Source organism: Strigops habroptila, chromosome 11 (genome assembly GCF_004027225.2).
Source record: "Strigops habroptila isolate Jane chromosome 11, bStrHab1.2.pri, whole genome shotgun sequence".
In the NCBI taxonomy this organism is placed as follows: Eukaryota; Metazoa; Chordata; class Aves; order Psittaciformes; family Psittacidae; genus Strigops; species Strigops habroptila.
In genome coordinates this window covers 5056795-5074537 of record NC_046360.1, presented here as the reverse complement: position 1 = coordinate 5074537, position 17743 = coordinate 5056795, and the positions used below count along the sequence as shown (strand labels likewise).

General features: G+C 41.0%; 2 protein-coding genes across 6 annotated transcripts in view; one reads left to right on the top strand and one right to left on the bottom strand.

Moving 5' to 3' along the window:
• GLT1D1 (glycosyltransferase 1 domain containing 1) overlaps positions 1 to 426 on the bottom strand; it is a 55810-nt gene extending 55384 nt beyond the window's left edge. For all 5 annotated transcript variants that reach the window (XR_003993654.1, XR_003993655.1, XM_030500752.1 and 2 more), the window contains exon 1: positions 336 to 426. Coding sequence is in view for 3 of the 5 variants with exons in the window: in XM_030500752.1 (XP_030356612.1) it covers positions 336 to 403 (68 nt within the window). In the remaining 2 variants the exon portion in view is untranslated. The remainder of the gene's footprint in view (positions 1 to 335) is intronic.
• Positions 427 to 4554: 4128 nt separating this feature from the next.
• Positions 4555 to 17743, top strand: part of SLC15A4 (solute carrier family 15 member 4) — a 30270-nt gene continuing 17081 nt past the window's right edge. The window contains exons 1-4 of the mRNA XM_030500751.1: positions 4555 to 5211; positions 13283 to 13578; positions 14354 to 14522; positions 15569 to 15646. Coding sequence (XP_030356611.1) covers positions 4642 to 5211; positions 13283 to 13578; positions 14354 to 14522; positions 15569 to 15646 — 1113 coding nt within the window. The 5' untranslated portion in view covers positions 4555 to 4641. The remainder of the gene's footprint in view (positions 5212 to 13282; positions 13579 to 14353; positions 14523 to 15568; positions 15647 to 17743) is intronic.

Sequence of the window (17743 nt, the reverse complement as noted above, 5' to 3'; positions counted from 1 at the left end):
TCCCCACAGCTGAGGCGGGAGAGGCGCGGCCTCCGTGCGCCAGCGGGGGCAGCGAATGGCGGACGGATGGCTCCCGCTACCCGCGGCCCCCAACCCCGCGGCACCGGCCCCCACCCCGCAGCCCCTCTGCCCGCCAGGGAGGGCTGCGACAACCTCCGCGCGCGGGGGAACCGCCCCCATCCCTCCCCGCCGCCTCGCTGAGGAGCGGGCAGCGCAGGCAGGAGCAGCGGCGAGGATCCCAAGGGATAAGCGCAGGCAGCGGGAGGCCAGGTAGCGGGAATCCCGATCCCATCGCATCGAGAGCCGGCGGAGGAGATGCACACACACACACTTACTGTATCCGGGCCGCGGTGGTCGCGTTGCCGGTCCGCGCTCGGAGGCATGCCAGCAAGAGCAGCCTCATAGCGGCCCCTCCTGTCCGCTCGGCGGGAGCCACCTCACTGATGGGCAGCGCCGCCACCGCCCCCTCACCTGCCGGCAGCCCGGACGCGGCCCCGCAGCCTCCCGGAAACCGCGCCGCGGGGCCGGGGTGCCACCTGCCGCAGCCCCGGCCCGCCCTGACGGTGGCAGGACCCCTCTGGGGAGGGGATGGCCGCGCCCTTGCCAGGAGGTGCCCGGTCGGGGCCGAGCTCCCGGTGTTGTGCCAACCCCTCACTTCTAAACAGCGCTATGTATTAGCATTTAGCGGCCACAAAGATGATGTGCTCAAAGTATGGCCTCGGAGGAGCCTTAAATTAAAGACCTCCTGGGAGAACATCAGGAGAAGGTCGGTGTCAGCCACCATCTCCTCAGGGTACACCGCAGTTGCCATGTGTCTCCCAAGATGGAGGCGGTTCATATTCTATGCAGGAATGGAGAAAACAGTAACTGTGGATAAGATGCCAACAAGCAGAAAAGCCAGAGGAATGTCCAAAGAACAAGGCAATGGGATGGTCAAAGACCATACTAAATTTCAGGAAGGCCATGTAATGAAGAAGAGCCAAAGATGTGTAAGACCAGGGGAGAGGAGGAACTCTGGAGGGAGAAAACTGTATCCAAATTACCAAGCCAGTCTTCAGGATAAACCCCAATTAGGAACACAGCAAGCAGCAGAGATCAGATGAGTGAAGCAGCTGGCACCGAGTTTAGGGAGCCTGTTGGGAGACTGAAAGGGGCCTGGTGGCTGACTGTAGATATCCATGGTCTTGAATTTGAGTCAGTATCTTGTGAAAACATTGAGAATACATGCTGGACATTTGTGGCCAGGAGACAGATGAGAAGGCAGGCTTGGTCTAACAGAAAACTCACTTTTTTGCTTGTATACTCATCACCTGATCTGGTTCCCTGATGTAATTCACTACAGGGCCACAAAGATGCTTACGTTTCTCCAAGGCTGTACGAAGGGTGGTCTACAAACTGCACTGCCTGTTTATTGTGGCTTAAGTCACTCTTCCAAGTCTTAGTATCAGGTAGAGGGAGAAAAATATGCCACATACAGAGAAAGGCTTTTAAATTTAATAATTTTAAAAATAGTACTTTTTCAAATAACTCGTGTGGATCTCTGAGAATGGTTTCAGGAATTGAAGGTTTAGAAGTGATAAAGATATACATTGGAGTGTATTCTGGCAAACTGTAAGCATTTTGGTACTCTGGCTTGTGTTTTGCTAATGGGTCATCATGCTGCAGAGCTATGTTCAACTGTCTGCATCTCACTGAGTTATCACTTAGAAATAACCCAGCACAACCTTGTTCAGACCATTTTAAACTCCACCCAAGCTAAAAAAGATGGCTACAACTTAAAGGAGCAACAAATCTTATATAAATGCTAATTTAAGGGTAGGCAGGACCAAGCTATTTTCATGACCATTTTCAAAAGCATTTCTGGCATGAAATCGCAGTTCCATTGAAATTCAGAGAGCTTTTGCCAGTCCATTCAGGATTCTAGCCTTGCAGTTTGTTTCACTGGAAGTGGACTATATGAAGCATATTCGAGCTTTTGAGAGCATTTACCACCCTCAAATCTAGCACCAGTCATCACTGCTGCACAACTGTCAGTTTAACAGAGCTGTAATGTATCACACAGACTGCATGAAGCTTATGCAGCTGCCTTTCGGTCTCCTGAAACACTGCTACTCTAAATCCTGTCCCAACAGACGCTCCTTCTGATTCCAAGATCTCACACACACAATTTAGCTCATCCAGCTGCCATCCAGCTGCATGGCACCAAGAAAAGTAGGCAGTGTGCGTGCCAACAGAGAAACATACTCTGCCCTGTACCTAAAACAGCCTACATCATCCAAAAGGGGGACATTTCCTAGCTGCATGGCCTAAAGCAGGATATGTGATGATGCTCAGAAAGTCATGGTTTGGGTTAAAAGGAAACTGCGGTTTTGATATCTGCGAGAGAGACCTAATTACAGAGAGCTTGGCCATTGTAACTTTTCACCACTGCTATCTCTAAAACCAGACAACAGCTATCCAGCACATTTAGTGTGTAACACAAAAAAGACAAAAATGCAAAAGTAAAACAAGGCCTGCTCCATGAGACAAATGAGGAAACTTAACCAGTCATCTGGGAAATAAAGAGGAAATAAGGGAAACATTCAAAGAGGTCTTAACATTTTATTACTATTTATGGTGACTCTGGTTTTCATGCTGCATAGGCCTTGACTGAAAAAAGGTAAAAATGCTTTGCAGCATTAAGTATTGTTGTGTCTTTGAAAACATGTATATCCACTAATGCATCACTATATAGACGTAAGTGCACTCAGTGTATTCAAAGAAAGACTCATGGATGCATCTTAATGAATAAGTTTTAAATATACTGTAGCAAAGTGTTCTTGTTTAGAGGAAAATTTAAACCCACCTTGCTGAAGCTGCTATACTTCCAGAAAGAATGTTTGGGTTCTAACAGTAGCTTATGAATTTCAGTAAGAACACCTACTTTCTCCGTACCTGAAGTTTTAAATAACATTTTATAATGTACGTTTCAAATACTACTCTGCATTGCTAGGTGTTTGTAACAGTTGTTGGGTAGGCCAATATAAAAATCTCACCCCACTCACAAATTATGAAGGGCCTAGAATGTGGTATCTGCATATACTGAAATACACAATAACACAAAGTGTGTCTTATTACTTTGTAGTCTCTAGCAAATACTATTAGACCCTTTAGAAAATGTAAGCACAACTGATCTACTCTATTAAGCTGGGCAAAGCTGACAGGTACTTTTTAAAATGACAGAATCAGTCATTTTACAGGAGTTAACAAAATGTGATCTGTACAGCTAGCTGCATTTTCCTCATTGTACTATGTCATGAAATTTAACTACTTGAGAGAGTAAATATATTTAATGAGTCATTTTAATGGCATATGTTATTTATGGAGGCCCATCATTAAATTAATATTTACTTTTACAAGCACTGCTTGCTCAATTACCAACGCTGCTCCAAAAATTATAAGTCATACGTAGATGTTGGGTGTAACTATATGATGGCAATCAATTTACTGTTTTTTCATTGAAAACACACAACCAAGAGTACCTTTCCCACTTTGTTCTGGCCAAAAATATGACTTTATGATCAGCTGTTGAAGACAATTACGTACTTTCATGACCTTTACCTCAACATACGTGATGGTGGCGCAAAAGAACATCTTAGTGCTTTGATCGTGCAACCACTAATTTATGTTTTCTCATTTTAATCATGCACTTTATTCCATTCAAGTAAGTCTCCATTCTCCACATGTACTTATGACGTATTATTACTGCAGGTACACCTCAGATAAACCTCACCTCAAACGTCAAATGTAGGACACACATCCAGCTGGAGCTCTCCTGTCTGGTGTGACAAGTAACCACAGAGCAGCTTCAAGCACGAAGATGTGCATGCTTCATTTACCAGGGGCTGCATAACGCAGGCAAGAGAGTAATTTACAACGCACATTTGCGGTTTTTCTGCAGGATGGACATTTTACAGGGACAATCCTCGCTTTTGCTTTTCTGACTGAGAAGCAAAGTAGGGAAACAAACCGCGTTCTACTTTCGCTGTCATTGCTGGATAAACCTAAGGAGAAAATGAGGGCTTTCATGGTGGCCAGCGCTGAACCCGTGCCATTAATAAAGTCTCACCCAGCTCCAATTAATGCCTAAAATGTAATTCCCAGCCTGAACTAATGCGAGAAATAACCATAAAATCAGTTTCCCTCCCCCCGCCCCGCCCTCTTTACCCCTTTTCATCCTAATGCAAGCGGCGAGGGAAACCTTGCAGGGGCAAAGCTGCCACCTCCGTTCCCCGGCGGAGGTCCGCACGCCGCAGTCATAACCAACACCCAGCACTGATGCCACCGCTCGAGCGAGCCCCCGGCCCGGGATTCCCCCTCCGCCGGCACCTCTGGGCGGACCCACCCCACAACTTCCGGTCCGCCCCGTCCCGCCCCCCTTCTAGCCCCGCCCCGTCTCGCCTCAACAGCCTCTCCCTGCAGCCCAGCCGCCCACGTGACGGCGCTGCGGGCGGAGTGACGGAGCCCTCAGCCAATGGCGGCGCGCCGTCTGCCGCGCGGGTGGGCCGTGCCGTGCCCCGCCGTGCGACCGCGGTGAAGTTTCCTCAGGGCGGGCCGGGGCGCTCGGTGGGTGCGCGGCGGGGTTGGGACGGAGGTGCCGGCATGGAGGAGGCCGAGCCGAGCGAGCGCAGCCCTTTGCTGAGCAGCGCGGAGCGCGGCCGGCCGGCGAGCAGCGCCTTTCACGGGCGGCGCTTGGCCTGCGCTGCCGTGCTGCTGGCCGAGCTGCTGGAGCGAGTGGCCTTCTACGGCATCACCTCCAACCTGGTGCTGTTCCTCAACGGGCCTCCCTACGGCTGGGAGGGTGCCCAGGCCAGCCAGGCCCTGCTGCTCTTCATGGGCATCACCTACCTAGTGTCACCTTTCGGTGGCTGGTTGGCTGACGCCCTCCTAGGCAAGTTTGGCACCATCCTGCTCAGCATGGCACTCTACCTGCTGGGCATGCTGGCCTTCCCTGTCATCGCTGCGCCGCACACCCGCCAGGGCCTCTGTGGGGACATCCCCCTGTTCCCTGTAGAGAACTGCTCCTCTCCGGCGGCCAACGCCACCATGACGCCTTGCTCCCAGGTGGGAGCCACCCGCTACTGTGCCACCGCCACCTTCATCGGACTGGTACTCGTGGGGCTGGGTGTCGGGTCGGTCAAGGCCAACATCACCCCTTTTGGGGCAGACCAGGTCAAGTATTATTTGGCAGCTGCCAAATCGTGTGTGGGTGCAGATCTGAACCAGGGGACAGCTGTCAGTCATGTAGAGGGGCTTACCTTGGTGGGGTGGATGGTGTGCCTTCTGATGCACATCTCGGTAAGTGTTAAGTCTCAGAAGGTATCAGATCACGCAGCTTTGTTTCCTGTATAATGTAAGCTGTTAAATTGTACCCTGTTTGATATAATTTTGGTGTCTGTGGTGTCTCATCTCTTATGACTCTTGGTTTCCTGGTAGGCCTGTCTTACATGTGGTACCCGATTTGGTTAAGCCATCACTGTCTTGAGGAGTTTGATTGAATAGTTAATGGCCATTAAGTGGATTGTCCGCATCCTCCATTGTGGAGTTAATTCGATCTTGGAGCTCATCAGGTGGAATATCTGATATGCATTTTAGCTTTGACAAGGGTAACACGGGCCTTCTATGGCAGTGTTCAGAGGCCTTTATCATTCTCTGATAAGTGAAGGCTAGAGAACTGGGTTTTATGCTTTAGACATTCTCTGTGTACTGCACTGCCCTTGAGTGATATTTTTGTGCTGGCTAATATTGCACCACATGCTGGATGGGAAGGTGCTCTCAACATGGTAAACATATTACCTGCGCTGTTCTCATAAGGACATGTCGCGTCAAACGACCTTATTCAGATCATCACTTCAGTGATGTCATTGATTGGATCATCACTGCAGAACCAAGTGGCTTTACAGAAAACATTTGAGAGACAGCTCATAATTAAATATCTATTGGAATGCGCTGTTGCATGCATGTATTTATTTTACAATCGTGTGCTAAGGTAGTGTGCTGACTGTGGGTGTTGGAGTATAATTTCAGCTTTACAAATTGATAATTTCAGATGGTTAGATATGAGCAGCTTTTCTAACCAAAATGTTCTTGATGACAAGGCAAGGAAAATACCTCTGGTACAGCTAAGTGTCTGTTTAGTGGCTCTTTAAGTTCTGGTTAGAGCAGGTATTGGAAATGCCATGAAATTCTTTGTGAGAGGTAGAATCTACCTTAGGATCTTTGCCAGACATATATCTGTTATCTATTTTGTAGTTTACATCTGTAATTCTTTGGCATTTGATACATTATAAATTCTGGAGTTCTGGGTGAAAGGCAGTATATAAATGTAAAACATTATTATAGCCTAGGATTGTGTGTCCCCAGTGTATTGGTTCTGTTTAAGCCAGCATGAGCCCATCAAGTGAAATAGCTTTAATATGACTTTATCTTGTAAGGTGTTTTTCAAAGCTGACTGCTTATTCCCAGAACACTTTATGAACATTAAATATAAGTGATAAATAATGGCAGGAACAGAGCAAAAGAAGAACCATTGCCAATGGAAGTGTAGCTGTCGAAGCTGGATTTTTTTAAAGGCTTTCCCCCTAGGATTTTACAGAAAGTAGGTTTTGGATAGGGTTGCAGATAATTCACAGTGATTTATGTAGGGTGAAGCAAAAGAAGTACTCCTTTCTGGTTCATAATAATCATAGAGCTCTGCCAAGGACTGAATTTTTCCCCTTCTCTGTTTTTCTGGCTTATCTATTGTTAAATATATTACAGCATACCACTTACCTCTTTGTGCAGTTTTAGGCCCTCTTGGGTGCCTTCTCCGTGCATAGAAATGCAGCAAACCGCTGGGTAAATGGATATATATTGCTGAGAACAAAGTCTGTCTTCCAGAGTCACATTCTTGGGAGGCCAGAATACAATGCAAATGTGTTTTGGCTGGACACGTGCTGGTAAAATTTGTCCTCTTTCCCTTAAATACCAAACAAAGGAAAATACGAATTGTATGTCATGTTCTTTAGCTGACATGAAGATATTGTAAATTATACTTTGTTGCAGATCTCTTAAAATATACCATGTAATTTTTTAAGTTTTAATGTATGATCTATAATTTGAGCCCAAATATAATGAGGATGTTTTTATTTAGAAGAAAAGAATCACTTGGTGGAAATTGGAAACTAAATTCCAATATTCTATTTTCCTCTGAAGTTAAAAGCATATAGTTCCTTAACTTCTGTTAAATGGATGCTTTTAGGAGTGCTGTTACAAGTGACTAAGTAGCCTTAGTATAGAGTAACTTTTTCCAGTCAGCTTAGCGAAAAACCAGTGACTGCAAGCTGGGCATAGACCAGCTTTACTGTAACTGTGTTTATAAATAAGAGCTTTTCTAGAAGTTCAGATTGATCCGTCATATTGGACTAAATCTGAACTGATGGTTCTCAGAATAGTGTTTATGCTCATGTGATGTGTGTAACCTGGCACTTTCCAGTTCCCCTTTTAAGTGCCAGTGTTTTGCTGTCACTTCCTGTTCTATGTAGCAGTTTGTGACTTTCTATAGTTAGGAAACAATATGATTATCCCTCATTATTACGAAAGCTGGTTTAGCTTCAGTGTTGAAGCCAACATTAGTAGTAGGCTTCTGATCTAGTATCAGCTATAATAATTGTTGTAATTATAAATGAATCTGGTTTGGGGTTATGGTGATTAGAGATGCTAGTTTTAACCCACATTATATCTTCTTTCTGAATTGGATCACATTCACTAACCTATCATTCCATAACCTGCCAAAAATCTCTCTTTGCTAAAACCATTGTTACTACAGTAGCACCTTCAAAGGCAGAATGCTATTGGAAATTGCTGGTGGAAAGATGGCTTTAGAGTGATTTTTCAGCATTTATTTATTTATTTGTAGAACTTAGATTTTTCTGGGGAAGGATGGGGGACCATGTATAAAGAATTGAACTTCACTAACTGCAAGTTACTTTGTTGTTGAACTTCTTGGGAGACTGCAGCCATCTAAGACTGCAGACAACAGTTTAAAAACTGCAGTTGTGGCACTCACATGGGCAGTACTAATTTGTTTCTGTTTCCAACAGAAGCAGAATAGATAAGATACTAGTGAGAGGAAGCAGACTTTAAATGTGGACCAGCCAAATTTTACTATAAAAATTTTAAATTATGTAGCAGCTCTGGCACTGAGCTCTCTCCAGATGCTCTCAAAGACTAACTGGTGTCTGTAGTGATGGATTAGGTGGTCAGAATTCTCTTAAGTGTAAATTTGATGGTGGAAAACTGTTACTGTGTTTTCTTTTGTGGGCTAAGGACAAGGGCAAGCTTCTATGTTTTCACCCTTGCTCTGTTGCGTGGCTGCTCACATAGTTGGCCAGGGTAAGTTTGGGGTTTTTTGTTACATTTGTCACTTGTGACTGTCAGTTGATTGCAGGAAACTGCTAATGTCAGTAACTTCTAATCTTTTCCCTTTTATGTGAGTCAAGTAGGAGGTCATGGCTTTGGATTTGTTGTGATGTGAAGAGAGAGAGAGGGAAGGTTATGACATACTGGAACTCTGAAATGTTGTGGTTTAGGAAATAGTTGAGATCAGTAGCAGATGATGCCAAATCAGGTGTCACAGTGGCATGGTAGGCACCAGATAGGCACTAGCTGTGGCAAAAATAAGAAATCCCGTGGATGACCATTTCTTTGAAACTGCCCTAGCTGTAGAGAGCTAGGAAATTACTTTGTAACAGAGCAAAGCATCTAAACATGGGAACTAGGGAGAAGCTATGATGCTCATATAGATCCCTGCCTCTTTACATAAAAATCAGGAGAATCTAATAGAATCTTAATGTTAGCTTTATAATATTTTTGGTTTCAAGCTGTACAAACTGCTTTGGATCATCTCCTAAGAAAGATGTTGCTGTTGAAAAATCCAGGGGAGGGATAATTCAGTAGGGGATCATCTTCTAAGTCAGAATGAGGTCTAAGAATTAATCTCAGGGACAGCTGTGCTGTGGAAGTTGCTGTCGGTTAGATATCTGTAATGACATTTCATCAGGTGTCAGAACTAAAGATCCAATTACTCTTTTCTCTCTTTGTTCTAGTTGCATTTAAAATTTTGTTCTGATTGTAAGATGTTAGCCTTATATCCTAAATGAGTTTAGTGCTGCAGTGCAGAGTTACGCAGCTGATGTGTCCTCTGCTGAAAGTGGCTGTAAATAACCTAATGACTACACAATTCCTGTAACATAGTGTTCCAGACACTCAGGATTCTTTATTGTGAAAACTGTGGTTAAATTACCTCTCATCTGGCCATAATCAGTCTGATATGTGTTATGTATTAGAAACGTTTATTTTGAGAACTATTTCTTTGCTATTTTGAAATCTAGTGCTGTATAGGTCCCAGTTATAAAACTCATGTCATTGTGCTTTTCCTTCTGCAATTGGATTAACTATATGTAAAGGGTAGTTGTCAGATATATCAAGAAAAACACCTTTTTGACTGTAGAAAAATAAGGGTCAGGTTAGATTTTCTTTTGCAAAAGTTGTGTTCGATGTCTTGAAAGTAGCAAGATTATTTTATTTCCTCTTTAGAGGCCCACCTGAATGCAGGCAGCATTGACATGTGGCCAAAGACCAACAGAGCAGCTGTGGCTAGAATGCTTAGAGCTGCTCATTTCCTTTGTTGGTGGGGGTTTTTGGTGTGGGTTTTTTAATTTTTTGAGGGTTTTGAAAGGTGATTTTTTTTAATTAAAATTTGGTCTGAGAGAGGAAAATTTAGGGCAATTGGGATGCTCCTTGTATGGTACGATAGGTGATTCTGTATTTTTATTGAAGCAGAAGCACTACTGGATTGTTTCTTATTGTTCTTGGAGAATGATGTGCTATCCCATTTACTAGGGAAAAAAGCTGTGTAAGGTTTGAAGAATGCAGAACAGTCAACTGGAGGCTCAGGATTGGATATTATGCAGTGGGAGTTGATCTAAATAAGTGACAGCTGTCCATCACAGGTAGATTCTGTGGAAAATGTCTGAATCTCAGCTCATTTGCAAAACAATATGTTACCTAAAGCAAATAAATTGTGTATATTAGATACTTGCTAATGTTCATTTGAGTCAGGGCACCTCTAAAGAGTTTTACGACAGTGGTTTTGTGCCATGATAGGAGACCTTGTGCTCTAGCAGTGGCATTTTGCTGACACTGTTTGCATTTTCCTGTTGTAAGGAGTTTGACTGAAACATGGTAAATCTAAGAAAGTGACCTTTTCCACACCTTTTAGGCACTACTGCTGTTTTTAAGCTGTTCTGTTGTGATGGTGACAGAATCTTTTAAACATACCAAAACATTTTGACTTTCAATGTAGGGAGATGTGGCACCCTTAGCCCGCAGGACAGATTTGATCTGGGACCCACACCATACTTGTGCCATTTGTGTGCATCATTTTCCTGCTGCAGTTGCTGGTAGGATATTAAGAAAACAATGAAGCCGGTGATGCTGGTAGCACAATGCGAGTGCTGCTATGCTTGAGCACAGATGAAATTGAGCAGAGGGAGTGATAGATTTTTCTTTGTGCTTGAGTGATTGAAAACAATGCAAGCATAGGGGGGAAAAGGAGAATTCCTGCTGTTTTGTGAAAAATACTTGTCCTTGATAAAATAATAAAATTCTGGCATGGTTTTCTTCTTGGTCGCTTATTAGAATATAGCATCTATTTATGAAGAGTAGACTGATCTATTTTGTGCTGTCACACAGCTCAAGTAATAGCCCAGGGGGGGAAACTTTGAGTAGTTCACTGTAAATGCAATACAGCTCCTATTTTGTGCAGCTCATGTGATGTTTGGAAGGAGCTGCAAGGATTGCCTTTTAACTTTACCATGGTTTTTTTGGTTTTGGTAAGAATTGTTCATAGTTCTTCCACTTTGACAAGATATTCCACTGGCTAATACAGTGTGATTTTTATTGATTTAGTAGTGTTTGTCAATGAAATGCCATAATGGCATTTCAGATGTGGCTATGATGTGGTTTTTAGTGTGTATATATACTTTGATAAGGAAGCAGAAAAATTGATTCTATTCTTTGTAAGACAGACAGACAATGTGTCTGTCCTTTGAGCATTGCATTTCTTTTTGGTCACTCTGTTTCAAAAATGATACTGGAGGTGGAGAAGAAAGCTTCACAGAATGGCCACACATATGGTCATTAGTTTCCATGCAAGGAGTCATGAAACAGTCTACAACTTCCTATCTCTGAAAAGGTAGCTAGAAGAAAGATGTGGCAGTGGTTTGTGGAAATAATGATCAGGGGGAGAGAGGCAGAAATGGATCAGGGATGGGATAAAGCTCAGCTGTCTTATGTTGTTTCCTGGAACTAGGTAAAATGAGTGAGGCTAGTACAGGCAGGTTCAAACCAGACAAATGGAGGTGGTTCTTCCCACTATGTAATTAGCTGGGGAACTGTTTGCCACAGGATATTATGTGCTGACCTGGGTTCAGAGGTAGGATGGACAAGTTCATGGAGAGGTGATCTACTGTGTTTGTTACGTAGATAGAAGCCATCCTTGGTTCAGGAAGTTTCTCATAAGCTAATGTTTGGAGGCAGGGATAAAACTTGATAGAAGCATCATGCTGTCCTTGTCCTATTCTTATCTGTATCAAAGTTTGCTTTCATCTCCTAGCTTTTCTTCGCATAGATGTGAGCAAGGTCATTTGTAAGAGGGAGGATGGGAAGTCATCCTCCCTGCAGAAATTATAAGAAAACTGAGATTTTATAGTGAATAGAAACTTCATAAAATAGATTGTTAACTCTATGTAAGTTGGAGCACTGTGTTTACGACGTAATTGTTTGCTAATATTTGGGGTTCAGAAGGAATTCCTAGTTTGATACACTACTGCATGTGCTGACTGTTAAAATAAGGAAATGAGTACCAAGTTGAAACTGGAAAGGCAGAATTTCTTGGGTTGAGGCTCCAAGATTGTATCTGACATGCTAGCAGACCTATCTGAATGCCCAACAATGCTATTAACTATGCATAGGAGTAGATGCCTTAATGTTTCATTTGTTTGGCATGGTTAAATGATACAGATGAGTTTGTGCACAACTGAGAAACCTGAAGCTGTAAATCAGAACTGACAACATTAATAACTTATTTCAAGGCATAGCCTGCTTTTCATATTGCAGACTAAACACAGGTCTTTTGAAGATCTGGCAAATGAGGAAGGGAAACTTGCAATTAGAAATCAAGAACAACTGACTCAGCAGGACTGTTGCATAGCACTGACTTACTAGTCACTATTAATGGCCTTTCAGTCATAAAATAGTGACGAATACGGTATTATGAATTTTTCTACAGACTAGTTCATCTTTTTAATGTCTTTCAAATTGTAACTTGCATGATTTCTCTTACATCACATCTTATGAGTGATGTTAGGTTCCTATGACTTAATTACAAAACATAGGTGACTTACAGTAGGCACTACAGAATAAAGAGTGATGGTGAACACTACAGGATAGTTTTGTAAACCAGGGATGTCTTTACTTTCACTGGAGAGACATTCGAGCTCCAAGCAGAAAAATAGCACTATGAACAGTGCTGACTTAGTAGAAGGATAAATGTTTACTGGAACCTTGTGATACCTCAAGCAATCCAAATTTATTTATTTAGTTTTTAAATGTCAGACTGTCAAGTCTTCAGTTTATGTTCTGATGAGAGGCATTAGGACTGTGATAAAGTTTAAATTTGTGCTTTAATTAACAAGCAGTCATTTGAGGCTTAGAAAATGGAATATGGTTAACGGTTATGACAAGTTGACTGTTATGACAAGTTGAAGAAGCAATTATTACAATCCTAATAATAAATTAATTTTTAGGTAGCTTAACTTTCCCCCCCCCCCCAAAAAAAGTAGCTATTTCAACTTCTGTGGACTATGGGATGTTAATCTGAGTGAGCTTTGTCTAGAGAAATGACCAAATGAGAGGCAATGCAGAGGAAATAATAATGGCCTGTATGAGGAAGCTATGTAGCTTAGTATTGTATGGCTTTTTTATCCCTATGCTGAACTTCTAGCAGTAGGTTACTGATATAATGGGGTAGCTCAGTAAGGTGTCATTTCATCAAATATCATGCTAAGCCCAAAACACTTAAATCATTTCAGTATGACTCTAAATTAAACCTGAACTCTTCTGTGCATTGAACTTGATGGAATCTAATAAACAGGCTTCATTTTCTTCAGAAATTCAGTGACCTGTTTTTAATCTTTTCCAGGTCAAAGATCGGGGTCCAGAAGCCACAAGAAGATTTTTTAATTGGTTTTATTGGAGCATTAATTTGGGAGCTATTCTCTCTCTGGGAGGCATTGCATACATTCAACAGAACGTGAGCTTTGTTATCGGATATAGTATCCCAACAGTTTGCATTGGGATTTCATTCATGGTTTTCTTATGTGGTCAGAGTTTCTTCATCACAAAACCACCTGATGGTAGTGCCTTCACAGACATGTTTAAAATTCTTGCATATTCTTGTTGTTCAAGAAAGAGACACGTGGAACATTCAACTAATAGGTTTGTACTGAACTCTTCTGTATAGTCTGGATTCAGTGAATCAGCCTAAGAGTTGGAACTAGTTAGTTCAAACTGGATGGCAGGATGTCATGCTAGGGAATACACTGGAATATGCAATTTTGCTTTGAGAAGAGGAACTGGAAAATTTGAGTCCTGGAGATATTTTCTGGGATGAGAGAGGGGCACATTTTGAGATCACTGGATCTGCATGCTGCAAGGTCAAATCTGCTATTTTCAATTGAATGCTGTGGCTTGCCAGTTCACAGTTTCTGAATGTGTAATGTAACCTAAGCAAGCTGCCTTTAAGCATTAGTTAACTTTCTTCTCTGCTTAGATATGTTTATGGGACAAGTTCTGATTTGAAAAACACTATCATCTGCATTTAATGTTCAAAGTGGCTTGATGGACAGCCAAAATGTATACTGGCTTTTTGCTTTCCAAATGGTTACTCCACTCTTAAGAGATGGGCATGGAATACTGTTGGCCTTCTATGTATTCAGATTACAAAACAATTCAATGAATTAGAATAATCTGTATTTTGTAATACTGTTCTTAAGTTCTGCATTTGCAGTGCCAGTTATTCATGTGTGGTGGTGTGAGGATGGGAAATAAAGAAACCTTTATAATAGAAGTTTTCAGCTTGTGCTTTCACCTGCTGATCCATTCTGGTCTAGTTGTTCTAATGTAACTTAAATAACATTTTTTGGAAATGCATGACCTTTTTATAATGAGTTTTTGTTGCTGTTTAATATATGTTTCAAATTCTTTTCAAAAGTGAAAGCCAGGGAGTACTTCAGCAACCTCGCAAGCAAAGCCTGTTTGAGATGGCCAAGCTGTCTCGTGGGGGCCCATTCAGAGAAGATAAAGTAGAAGATGTGAAAGCTCTTGTTAAGATTATCCCTGTCTTTTTGGCTCTAATACCTTACTGGACAGTATATTTTCAAGTGAGTAGTTCCAAACAGTTACATTTTTATTTTACACGTCTAAAAGCATAATTTAAGGGCCATAACTTCCTCTTCTCTCTTCTCCCAGTTGCATTTGAAAGATCTCTTGGCAGTAGCATTAAGTTGCAGTTCTGAGTCTGTGTTATAAATCTAACTCCTGTCTGAAAATTACCCCCCTGAGCAGTTACCTGGAAGAAACACACAAAAGCTTTTGTGGGGAAACTGTTCTATAACGTTTACTTACAGTTAGCATTCAGTAGCTGTGATTCTAAAGATGATGAGTATCGAAAAGGATTTTTCGTTACTCTGGTATTGGCAGTTTGACTTGTTTAACACCCATGTGTTCAGTAATGTTAACTACTTGTCCTGCACACATCTGGGGTTGCATCTCAGGAGTCATTTTAATAATGTTATATTAGCAAAAATAATACTGCATGATGGTAGCTTCTGAATTTTTTTATTTGCTAGATAAAACTGTGGAAAGCTGTATTAGCTACCAGTATGCCAAAGTGTCTAATTTCACGTTTTTCTGGGGACTCTTTTATAAATATGAAACTCACCCTGAAATTGAGAGAGGAAAAATGGCTGCTAAGAATACTTTCAAATAATATTTTTACTTGATAATAAAAAAAGAAAATAAAATGATAGTTAAAACTAACAGTTGTACAATTTTACATGTCTCAAATTTTTGAGCTGTGTTTCATCTTGTAGTTGATTCAGATAGGTCGGGGTAAATGGTTCAGATTTCATTTTAATTAATTCCTTTGTGGTTCTTCTGTCTTAGTAAGAAATTGGGATAGCAAATATGTTTTGGTAGAAGAATGTGCAGAAATTGGTTTTAAAGTGACATGAATGATTCTGTGCTTTTAGAAAAAGAAATGTAAGGGTTAAAAAAGTCTTGCAAGGTTCTAACACTTAATTCTTTTTGGTTTGCTATATTAGCACTTTACCTCTGTTATCATCTTTGTTAATGATTAAAATGTAAAAATATCTTCCTGTCAGTACTCCTCCTCCAAGTAATCTCAACTCATCTTTCCTACTACTAGATGCAGACAACATATGTATTGCAAAGTCTTCATCTGAAAATTCCTGAAATATCAAATGACACCAACTCTATTCATACGGTAAGCAGGCAAAACAGTGAAAAGTATGTTTTCTTTAGCTGAAATGCAAAATAGTGAGTATTGTACAAAAATTCCGTGAAGTTAAGGCAGTGACTAAGGAGAATCAGTGACCACAGATATTGGGCATTTAGAAGCATGACACATAATACAGGGATTTGGGCATACCTACCAGTATATGAAGTTCACACCATCCTGTTTTGAATGTATTCAGATTACTTTCACTGCTTCAATTAAGAGTGTATTTATCCTTCAGTGAACAAAGTATGATCTTTGAAGAAAGCTTTTAAATCTACATGCCCTAAGTTTTCACAGTTGTAAGTAATACAGAAGCCTTCCTACAAACTCAGGAGGAATACCCATACTTAACTGAAACATTAGTATTTGGAACTGAAATACATTTGTAACTTTATACTGTTCAATTAATATTCATTCACTTTACCTTGAATCAGTTGAGCATATTGAAGGAAGTTGTTCAATCAATATATTTCAAGATTATTTTCAAGAAGGGCTGGCATCACGTAATTGCAGAAATGGTACTGAGAAGTAAAAACAGAAAGTATGTTATTAACAGGCTTACTGGAAACTCTTAAGTTTAGAATCGTAGAACAGTTCTGGTTGAACTGACCTTAAAGATCAGTTTCTTTTATTTTAAATTAATATCAATAATACAGAATGGCTTCAGTCTTTTTAGACATCAAAAATAAAGAAATGCTTGTATTTTATTTGAGCTTGCTTGAAAACTGAACTGCTTTAAATCGTAGCTGAAGGCTTAATGGAAGTCAGTGGCTAAGTAAGACTTCTAAACCAACCCAGTGCTAGTTACTTACTTTTACGTAGTTAAAAAAATTAAAGAAAGAGTAGTCTGAGACTTCTTCAGTTAAATGCACCAACAAAAGGATCTAAAGTCAATTTCCTCAAATGAGTTCTCAGTGTGTGTATTTTTTTGTGGCATAGCTTTTGGGCACAGAGTGCCATTGCCACTTTCCCTTCAAGGCTCAGTTTTGTTGTGTTTGAGTTGCACGTTCATTTAAACATAAGATATTTTCTTATTTAAAAAAACTAGTTAAGCTGAGGCTTCTGCTTTAATTGCATCAATTTTAATTGTGGACTACATTCAAGGTAATTGCGGTCTTTTTAGTATATACCTAATTCTACTTTAATACAGGTTGGCACATTTATGTTTTGATATGTAACCCATTTTGTTCTTTTCACTGAGCTTTTCATATTTATTTATTGCTTGCATATAAGAGGGAACTCTTAGGTTTTTTTCTGTTATTATGAACCATGTGACTTTCGTGTTGGAACATTATCAGTTTGACTGGAGAAGTGGCTTTTCTTCTAACAAAGTGGACACAAGACATTGTCAGTCTGAATATTTATTGTGAATGAATATATAAATGAATGTGGAGCTTTGGTTATCAAACTGAGCCTTCCTCACCGCCTTTCTGGGCATTAGAATTGTTTTCAAGTTGTAAGTAGAGCATTATATAGAATTAAATTAGTTCAGAAAAGTAATGGCGCATGGTTTTTGCTGAAAAGACTAAAATACCACTCGTGCCATGTAGCCACTTTTTCTAACTTGAAAGTGTGGCTTTAAAAGTTAGTTACCTGTTTTTAGTGTTTCTGTACAGTATGCAGAGTTTGAGGCAAGGGTAATGGAACAATAATCCTGGTCTATCTTGATACTTCTAAATAATGATTTTCTATCTTGCATTAGAGTGACTGGCTCCTTTTTCTGCAGCGTATCAGTTAATGTTGCTCTACCTGGTTTATGCTGACCTGCAATCTACGTTATGTAGGCAGTATCTTTGAAAGCAGTTCTGACTAGTTTGGTTTCTCCAAATGGAAGTGATTTGAGGCAATTAAGGAGTGGTAATATAATGCTTTACCTGAGCAGCTTTCTATCTTATCAGGTCTAGGTTTTCTTTAAGTTCTTTTAGGCACCTCTGCTCCATACTAATCAAGTATATATACTAATATATTTCCTCTTGATATGAAAAGAGTGATATATGTGTATGCCCTTTTAATTTGCAGGCTCATGATAGAGTAGAAAATGGAAAAACATAGATTTTAAACAAACAAAAAAAGAAAAACACC